At 36.1% G+C, this 10,998-nt stretch overlaps 1 protein-coding gene across 1 annotated transcript in view; it reads right to left on the bottom strand.

Annotated features, from left to right (window-relative positions):
• LOC108576795 overlaps positions 1 to 10,998 on the bottom strand; it is a gene marked incomplete at its 5' end in the record, with an annotated part of 38,975 nt that overhangs the window by 3,677 nt on the left and 24,300 nt on the right. The window contains one exon of the mRNA XM_017939854.1: positions 3,339 to 3,498. Coding sequence (XP_017795343.1) covers positions 3,339 to 3,498 — 160 coding nt within the window. The remainder of the gene's footprint in view (positions 1 to 3,338; positions 3,499 to 10,998) is intronic.

The following is a 10,998-nucleotide window of genomic DNA, read 5'->3' as shown; positions in this document are numbered from 1 at the left end:
TATTTACTCCCTTCACCTTGACTCCCATCACGTTTCACATCCGAAGACATTTCTCGGGCATATTGAGTTTCCATCAGCTGCTAGGCGAAGGTCCTTTTACTTCCAGCCACGCAGCAACCTCTTCCAAAGGAGAAAACCTAAAGGGCCGCTCGTCTATCGAAATATAACCTCGACGTTTATCGTGAATTTCCGGTCGAAAAACGATTCTCGAAAGAGTATAAGGAAGTGGATGGTCCATGTTGAAGAATTGATCGAGTCCCTCGTATTGCGCAATTTTATGAATGGTTGCGTTCCTACATTTACGTTTCTTCGATTGTTATGTTACGGTTATTTGCTATTTTCTCAGAATGGAATAAAACGTAATTAACTTTTTTAATATTTTTACTATTAAATATTAATATTTTTTTTTAACTTTCTTTAATATTTTTGAAAAAACATTTAATACTTTTAATATTCTTTTTACTTCTTTTATTACTCTTGTATCTTTTAACATTCTTATAAGAGTGCACACTTTTAGAATAGAATCTTTTGCAGTGTTTTTGGTCGCAAGCTGAAGAGTATTCATTTAGAGATTTTTTATTTTTCACAGTATTTTTAACGTGATTGTTGCTCGAATGATAAGTACGAAAGTTTTCCTTTAATTTCGATACACGAACTGCGTAATCCCCTTGGTTTCGATAAAAAATTCATCTGGTAAGTGAGCTATAGAAATTGCGCTATTGCTTTGTCACGTTGTAACCTTGAAACCGTAACTCGTTTAAAGAGGTGTATCGAAGCGAAGCCTCCATTAGAACCTAAATGGATATGTTTCCCTCGTTAACCACATAAATGACATTCCGACGAGTAAAAGGTTTTCTTCCGTGCTGAAAGCAAAGAGCTTTCTCTTTGTTCCATAGAAACGCGGTAAAATTGCGACACGAAATTTACTATATAATATCAAACTCTAATTATTCCTGAGTAAAATGCAAAAAGACAAAGAGATAAACGTAATTTAAAAAATTTCATTATATGAAATTTCACGAAATTTCTTGTCAGAAACAGGCTGTAAAATAATTTTGATAATTTTTATCCACCATTCGTGAGTTATACTGTAATTGAAATTTTCTTTCATTTATTTAAGCAGATTTCTTTGCGACAGGTGACGTGAATTTCCCCGGTTTTAGCGACGTTAAATTCAAATGAAGTTTGACATTCAAATAAAGAAGAGAAACGCGGTGGCAGAAAACTATAGGGAACACGTGCATTTACTGACACATATCCCCAGGCATTACACGTTGCAAAATTACTGACGCAAGTAATTACTTTCTCACGATGCTATGCACAAATTGAATATTAATCACCGTAGGAGTGAAGCAAATATCATTTGCAATCAGTAAAATATTGTGGTTCGGTGCGTTAAGTAGGATGAAATCGAATCTTAATATTAGTCTGATTATGAAAATTTTAAATTGTAAAATTATGTATTGAAAGTTTTTAAGTTTTTCGATTCAATGCTTAAAATTCCTCAATTCTTCCATTTTGGGATTGAAAAGTTTGAAATTCTGAAATCTAAGGTTGCAAATTTTCTAATTTTGAAATCTAATATTGCAAACTGTCCAATTCTGAAATCTAATGTTGCAAATTTAAAAATTCTGAAATCTAAGGTTGCAAATTCTCCAATTCTGAAATCTAAGGTTGCAAATTTTCTAATTTTGAAATCGAATATTGCAAATTGTCCAATTCTGAAATCTAATGTTGCAAACTGTCCAATTCTGAAATCTAATGTTACAAAGTTTCCAATTCTGAAATCTAAGGTTGCAAATTTTCCAATTCTGAAATCTAAGGTTGCAAATTTTCCAATTCTGAAATCTAAGGTTGCAAATTGTTCAATTCTGAAATCTAATGTTGCAAAGTTTCCAATTCTGAAATCTAAGGTTGCAGTTTCCAATTCTGAAATCTAATGTTGCAAAGTTTCCAATTTTGAAATCTAAGGTTGCAAATTTAAAAATTCTAAAATCTAAGGTATCAAATTTTCCAATTCTGAAATCTAATGTTGCAAAGTTTCCAATTCTGAAATCTAAGGTTGCAAAGTTTCCAATTCTGAAATCTAAGGTTGCAAATTTTCCAATTCTAAAATCTAAGGTATCAAATTTTCCAATTCTGAAATCTAAGGTTGCAAATTTTCCAATTCTGAAATCTAATGTTGCAAACTGTCCAATTCTGAAATCTAAGGTTGCAAAGTTTCCAATTCTGAAATCTAATGTTGCAAACTGTCCAATTCTGAAATCTAAGGTTGCAAATTTTCCAATTCTGAAATCTAAGGTTGCAAATTTTCCAATTCTGAAATCTAAGGTTACAAATTTTCCAATTCTGAAATATAATGTTGCAAATTTAAAAATTCTGAAATCTAAGGTTGCAAATTTTCAAATTCTAAACTCTGATGTTGCAAATTGTCCAATTCTGAAATCTAAGGTTGCAAATTTTCCAGTTCTCTAATTAAATATTGAAGATTTTGAATTCTAAAATTGGATATAAAGAACTCGAAACTTCCAAAATAAGATATCGAAGATTTGGATAGTAATTATTCTGAACGTAATTATTCTACGACAATCTCATCCAGCTAAAAAAGGGAATTGTCAAACTCTTTCACGTACTATTGCGACAAAAACGCATAACAAAATTCGGCCAATAGTGATTTCGAATACTTGTCACGCACCACAGGCATTTTGTAATACTTTGTCCTCTGCTACGAAATGTGACCGTTGCTTTTCATGAAATCTTGGTTGGGTGACACAGTTGTGCGAGGTCTTCTAAACGTACGTGCGCTTGAAATGCAAATGACCAAAGAAAAAGTTGGTTCTGGTGAACCTATGAAAAGAACATCCTCCTACACTGTCCGCAATTCATAATCTCCTTTTGAAGTCCAATTTCCTTACTGAATGAATCAAACGTACCTCAACATCGATGGATTGAAAAGTCTATATCAATATCGAATAATTAAAAAATTTGTTCCAATATCGAATAATTAAAAAATGCATCCCAATATCCATCCGATAATTGAAAAATGTATCCCAATATCGAAGAATTGAAACATGTATCCCAATATTGAAGAATTAAAAAATTTGTTCCAATATTGAAAAATAAAAAAATGCATCGCAATATTGAAGAATTGAGAAATTTCTAGCATCGAATCCAAAGATTTCAAATCGTTCAATACTGTATTACTCATTTTTACCTGAAATTTAATTTAGATTTTTCACAATTTTCCTCAATTAAATTTCTTATCCGAATAAAATAGGAAAAAAATTACTAGCGAAATTTTCTGATTAACCAAGGTATTAGGCAGTCGATGAACTCACCATTCGTGGGTTGATGTTCTCGGTAGCCAGGATTATTTATGGTGGCCGCACGAGGATCACCGACAACCCTAATCTTCGTCGGGTCACCGCCTCGTCGAGCATAAATACCCTCATACACCGCGGTGACCAGCACGCCAAAGTTCAAGGCGATGGCGGCCAACTGGAACAACAAATTTTCAATCCTTTCTTCAATCAAAAATCTCAAATCAATCGATAATACATCTATATCATAAAACTTCCTTCGTATTCTCCGAATATTTCTATAAAAATTAGTCCTTAACCCCTTAACCTATGATATCTTTTCTGACTATGCATCTAAGCGTCAGCCATTTAATGTTTCAGTACTGTGTCATGTAACAAAAGCTAATCTGTTACAGACTCTTATATCTTACAAATTAAAACGAAAGTTAGGATTACGATGAATTTTTCTCGCTAATATGTAAGGTAAAAACGGTCAGGATAACGGTGGTGAGCGGTGGAATAAAATATAAACGTGGGCGGTTAAACAGGGTGAATCCTTGTATTTTGAACTATACTGCACGAGTGCTGATACAATTCTGTCCTTCCTGAAAAACCTAGTCAAGAGGACCCCCTTGACAATATGGCCTTTCTTAGCCTTGAGGCAAAACTATCCCTAGGAGGGGGAAACGCAGCAGAAGACTGCACATGGCCCACTCAAGCCTTCGCTTTTTGGACTTTTCTAACAAATATAACTATTTTTCTCACATCTTCACCAGAATCTCTGCCACGAGTCTGATACGTTACTGTAGGTTAAAGGGTTAATCATTGAAAATTAACCATTCATAAAATACATATTCTACATCAATACACAAGATAACAAATCTTCAGTTGAAAGTATTGCGACCTCATTAGGGCGCAACGAAGCTTCGGTTTGGCGGATTATGACAATAAATGATTTAGTCACATTTGACCGCCAGACCGAGGTGCCGACGTTCGGCAAACCACCATATACCCCCCGTGGACGCATCGGCGCGACACTCGGACAATAGGTCCCAAAATACTCATTCGTCACTCAAAAATCACATCTTTCGTCGACCAATAGTAAAACATGCTACATTTTCCACCTTCGTAACACAACAACCAATCAGAACCAACACAGCGTCTATAGATACACCTACACACCAGCGAAACACGAATCATTGTTAGACCAGTGAACGATATACAGTAATGTCTCCACAAGTGTCAGTCCGCAAGGAACCTAAACCTGACACTTGTAGAGTCAGGGACTACGTTTTCGAGCCTCGCGCCCGAAATTATGTCGTGTTTGATATCATTTTCATCAGAAAAATCTCAGCAACATGTTAAAAAAAATTTCAGATGAAAAAAAGTAAAATTAAAGAAATTATATTTTTCTATTATGAATTGTCCAGCTGTGACTGACAGGGAGCGAGATAACATAGGCGCAGCAATGACGCAGACCTAGGCGTAGGACCATCTATACTGACACTTGTAGAATCCAAACTGACTGACACTTGTAGAGAATTTACTGTACATCGTCACGACGACAGACACAGTTTTTCCAAAGGCTCGCCCGAGAGTCTCGTAATACATCGCATCAGACTCGATCGAAAGTCACCTACCAATTTTCAACACGGTCATCAGGACTAATTTCCCGGTGACCAGCGTCGCGAGCGAGCGTAAGCAGGATTTACGACCCTGCGAAATTCACCGAATAATTGCGGAGCAAGGGACGCAAATTCTACATTTTTAACGAAATCGCCGTGAAATTTAACAATTCTCAATAATTCACGGTGATTCTTAGGAACGAAACTTTCTCCAACGAATCGCAATCACCGAAATTAATTCAATTTCCTCTTGGAACGATACCTCAGAGGATTAATAGAGTTGAAGGAATTTATGATACGCCGTTGAGTTTCTTTCCGCGATAAATTCACCGACAAGACGGTTCTAAATCACGGTGTTCCATTTTTCAAGAATAAACGCTCATTTTTCTCCGACCACTGTTCGTTTCAATTTTAACGGGGTTCTTTTACACCGCAGTCCAGAGGATCGATGGACGGGAGAGAGACTTGATCGAAAGGGGAAAAGGGATAATTGCGATGCTTATTCCATTTGGAGTGATCGTTGCTTGACGGAAGTTTATACATATTTATATTCGGAGAAACGATGGACAATTTTACTCTGGTATAATTAACAACCTCTTCTCTTCGCTGACAATTAGTGGAAATAAACGAGGTAGAGTTTCCGTGCACTGCTCGAAGAAGAGGCTGAGAACGGTTTCTAGAGAAATTCATTGTTTTCTGTATTTTCGTTGATTATTTTGAGAAAATAACTGAATAATAATTGAACGGGTGAGAAGAAGAGGAAAAAGATTTTAGCGAACTGATACGGTTGCTTATTTTGTAAAATTATTTCAATTCTTATTCTGTAAATGTATTTTTAGTAAGTTGAAAAATTGTAAGCGTGGGTCATTTATGTTGAACACGTTTTTCAATGGGAAAAATCTTTTAAAAACTCTGGAAAAATAACACGTTTTCTACCAGACCAGTTTAACTAAATTTTTAGAATAACATTTAACCTCTTTTTTGTATTTAGTAAGTTGAAAAATTGTAAGCGTGGGTCATTTATGTTGGACACGTTTTTCAATGGGAAAAATCTTTTAAAAACTCTGGAAAAATAATACGTTTTCTACCAGACCAGTTTAACTACATTTTTAGAATAACATTTTACCTCTTTTTTGTGTTTTATTAGAATTACAAGGAATACTTAAAAATAATTGTAAATAACCAGTCATTAGGTTACAGTAGTTGAATGCAGATTATGCTCTTTTTCTGAATCCTGATACACATAGAATAACCACAGTGAAATTTTTAACTTCATAACCAGAAACTTTCCCCTTCTAATCGTTAATTTAACTTGCAATTTTTTTCTCTGTTTCGTTTTCTCGAAAATAAAATCCAATGGAACTTACAACTTTACAATAAGAAAATTCTTCCTTGTAATCATTAATAGGGTAAAGTGGCCTAATATGAGACCCATTTCTTAAAGAAGTCATAACTGTCGACTAAGAACACTTTTATTAAAATTCGATACATGTTTTAAAAGTACGATATGTATTCTTTTGTAAGGTACTGGAATGTACGGTAAAGAAAATTCGGTTCCTTCGTAATAAAATAAAAACGAAAATTATGCAAATACACAGATTTAAAAAATGGGTTCCTAATATGAGAAAACTATTTTTTCTGTCTTTTTTCACACATTCGGCATATTAAATCTGTTTCTTCAGCACCGCAGACTTCGTGGGCTCGCCGGTAACACTTTGTACGCTGAAACAAAATTGGGTACCTAATATGAGACTCTTCTTGTAATAGGAACTTCCGAGTAGCTTCGAGATTAAGTTTTCGTTATTTAACGATACGCAACTAGTAAGCCTTAAACTCCATTGCATGCACTATACAACCGTATTTATGAAAATGATTATAAACTCACTATTTTCGAGGTATTTGTAATTTAATCGAACCACTTGAAAAACTTTCTGCGACGTATTGCACAAATATGCTTGTGCGAAGACGCTTGATTGATTTGAATCAAATTTGATAATTAACGCCGTTAATTACGAAACAAAACAGCATCGCTACGACATTGAAGAGTTCTGTAACGGAGATATGCCGGGGTCTCATATTAGGCTACTTTACCCTATAACTGCAAATCAGTTTTTTCAATTTTTCAAAAATAAAAACCAGTGGAATTTTCAACTTCACAATAAGAAAATTCTTTCTTCTAATCGTTAATTTAACTGCAATTTTTCCTTCCATTTCCTTTCCTCGAGAACAACCTCCACTTCAATCTCCCCCCTTCTCCTTCTCCCCTACTCAATTATTTTTAACAACATCGTATCATCAAGGAATTCACTCGTCGTTTATTCACCAAGAGAAACTCCTTTCCGGGTTCTCCCTTCTCCACACATTTCCAACGCAGAAAGAAATCCTCAACTTCCGTCACTCGTCCCCCGACAAGTGTTATCATTCTCTCTTCCACAGTTACCGCACTCGAGATTCAACCATTGTCATAACGGTGTATTAAGAATAACACGAAATTACGCAAGAGAACGATCAGCCGCGTTTCGCCCGGTTGTTAGATTAATTATACTAATTATCCGAAGCAGTTATTGTAGCGGAGAAAAGAGGCATGGCACGACAATCTACATCCACTCTGTCTACGTCATACCATCTCGTTGTCAGGAAATTCGCAAGGTTCGCCCCTGATTGTTCCCGCGAGAAACGCTCGTTTCCACCACGTTAAATAGCCTGTTTTCGCCAAGCTAACCGATCTTGTTGTCTACTCTTGCGAAATACGCTCGATCACCGGACGAGAAAAGGGTGGAGAGAACAGAATAGAACATACAAAAGGTCGAACGAGAAGAGGAATTTAATTAAGACGTACAAAGACGTCGACGAAGCCATTGTTTCGCCGTAATAATTCATTCACCGTTGTTTTTTTCTCCCATTGTGCGTTTCCAGCACCTTTCAGCCGGCAACACGAGGGAAAAACGGGGGAAACGAGAAGGAACAAGTGTGCGATCTAGCTACAATAACGCTGTTCTTTTCGAAGTTCTCTTTTATCAGCCAACGTTTATCAATTCTTTGGGAATTGTCGGGAGTGAAATTTTATGGAAATTTATGCGAACTGAACGATTGGAGATTTTTTGGCGATTATTTGGAAAGCAGATACCACGTCTGGGAAATGTTTACACAGCTTTTGTCGCTAATGTGACAATTTACCGAGCGATTTAGCGAATTGTGTAACGCGAGGTTTGTAAGAAATTGTTAAAATGTTGACATCTTTGGCGAAATTTGTTGGAGAGTTGTGAGAGATTATTTCGAAAGCGAGTTTCATGTGACAAAATTGTTGGTAAAATGTATGGAGGTTTTGAGTGTTATTTGAAAGGTGAGAAGCAGATGCGACGTCTGGAAAATATTTACACAGCTTTTGTCGCTAATGTGACAATTCACTAAATTCTGTAACGTGAAATTTGCAAGAAAAAATTTCTTAAAATGTTGAAGTCTTTAGCAAAATTTTACGGAAAATTATTCCGAAAGCGACTTTTAAGCGAGAAAATTTTAAATAAAATACTTAAAAATTGGAAGTAATTATTTGAAAACTGAGTTGAAGTAAAAACTGTTTTACCAAAACTTAGCACAATTTTGTAAATGAGAAATTTTAATTTTATTTCAGAACGGAAGGGGGAAGAAGGAGCGTAATCAAGAGAAACAAGTTGTACAACGGTTGTAAACGAATTTATATCTGAAAAAGGTTGCCCGATAATTATTTCTCCCCTAGGAGAGCCAAGGGTTTCTCGCAAAGCTCGAAAGTTATTTCTGCGTGATAAGATAAGGTACGAAATTGCAGAGAAACGTCTTCTGTCTCTTTGTACCTTGTATTCAGCGACGAGTTACTTTACAACCAGCTAGCTCCGAGTTCCTTTTTGTTAAGTCTGCGCTCAAGGATAACGTTCACGGTGTTAGTATTTCCACGAAGAAGGAAAACCGAGAAGGATGTAAAATTCATACCTTACTCCTTCCAGTTTTTCTTCGTGTATAAACTATTTCGATGCTAATTTTACTCTCCCTTCTACATTTTCCTCTCTACTTACGGAAAAGTATCAAATTTAAGTAGACGTGAAATTTTGGGGAAAGAATTCTCGTAGCTATTCGTGACGTTCTTTCTGCGAAATAAATGCAATAAGAGGCTCTACAGTAATATCATGTAATATACGAATTTCGTGCTATAGTGGATCCACAGTGTAAAGTTAGAATTTAACCCTTCCGCGACTAGCGCCGGTTATATCCGGCATCCACTAAATGCTTCACACTGACTAGCGCCGGTTATATCCGGCATCCGCTAAACGCGTCACATTGGCTCGCGCCTCAACAACTCAAAGTGCAGATTTACTTTAAAATACAGAACAAGGCCTCAACAACATTCCCTTTATCCGATACACCCTTAAGTCTTCTGTTGTTCCAACGAAATCCTCTAAGATTTGAAAAAACGCGAGACACTCTTAATGCGTATGGTGTGCACTAGTGGCACGACGACCCGTTCGTTTAGTGGCGAATTGATGGCTAGTTTCGTCGTCGCGAAAGGGTTAATTAGGTTTTTCTTTGTATAAGAGAAAATAATATGCATTCTATTTTATAATATGCATTATAATAATATTTTACAACATTTTATAATATTGTAGGAACCGACGACGGAAAAATATTGAGGGACTCAACAACGGAGAATCGAAACCGGGACCTTTGACTTACCAAGCCGAGGCTTTGCGCGCTGCGCCAACCACTCCCTCTCTATTCTCCCTTCGAGGTTTCCTATTTTTGGGTATGGAGGCCCCGATACTACACTCGGCCATTCTGAACTGACATTCGCCCTCGAATGTCCTCAGTGCAACACTTTCGGGCACACTCTCCCACACAGTGGCACACAGCCGAAACAACGCATTTTTGGGAGACGTGCAACCCTCGAGATGTTTTCATCTCACAGCGCCTGGCTTCGTGCAGCCGTAGATGCCTCCATCCCGGACGAGCTCCCATTTGTAGGAACCGACGGAAAAATATCGAGGGACCCAAACCGGGACCTTTGGCTTACCAAGCCGAGGCTCTGCGCGCTACGCCAATCACTCCCTCTCTATTCTCCCTTCGAGGTTTCCTATTTGGGTATGGAGGCCCCGATACTACAATATTTTATAATATTTTATGATATTTTATATCAATAATATGCATTTTAAGAATAAAAATGTAAAATTTTCTTCATTATATGTACATAGAAACTTAAAATGAAGGTAAAGGCAGGTGAAACTAAAATCTGACCACTCTCAGAATCGCTTACAATTAACTTCCAAAGACATCACTTTTTGAACAGTGATACAATTTTTTCGTCGATCGAATTTTCTTCAGCTTCAAAATTTGTACGTTCTTTTCTTTTATTTTTTTATCTTCCTTTTATAATTTCGTATACTACTGTATTCTATTCTAAATGAAATGGTGTACCTTGGCTGATTCCAATGCCAGCGGGGCACTTTTCAAAAAATTCGTACATGGACTTTTTACAGATCATTGCGAAGGGGAGACTTCCCCCCTACAACGTCATATTAAAATGAGTATCGAAAAAAAATTTTTAAACTCCTTAGAGTCGTTTGAATTTGTGAAATTCTTTAAATTAATGAAATTAAAAAAAAAAAGTAACTTCAGTTGTCCACTCAGTTTTATAATATAAAAGGGTCTTCGAAAAAATCCAGTTCAGGGATGTGAAAGTGGAGGCTTCACGCTTTAAAGTGAGCCCAGGTAGAACTGTTGTACGATTTTTTGTCACGTAGTTACAGCAGTTCGAAGGTTGACAATCTTTCGGTAAAAAATTAGCGATTTTCTAATTTTTTTGAAGTATTGTAAGAGGAATCTAAATATTTTATTCTAATTTCTATTATTTTCTTTTTAATGGAGCAAATGATTTCAAGAAATGGGAATCTTTGGTAAACCTAAGAAATTAAACATGCTATTCTAATTTACATTATTTTCTTTTTAACGAAACAAGGCCAGAAGTAAATACACCTGCTATTCCAATTTCTATAATTTTAGGTTCAAGTGCAGGGAAAAGTAGCAAGACGCAGTTGTACGGTGATAAT

Source organism: Habropoda laboriosa, unplaced genomic scaffold (genome assembly GCF_001263275.1).
Source record: "Habropoda laboriosa isolate 0110345459 unplaced genomic scaffold, ASM126327v1 scaffold542, whole genome shotgun sequence".
NCBI classification, from domain to species: domain Eukaryota; kingdom Metazoa; phylum Arthropoda; class Insecta; order Hymenoptera; family Apidae; genus Habropoda; species Habropoda laboriosa.
This window is presented reverse-complemented; position numbering and strand designations above follow the sequence as displayed.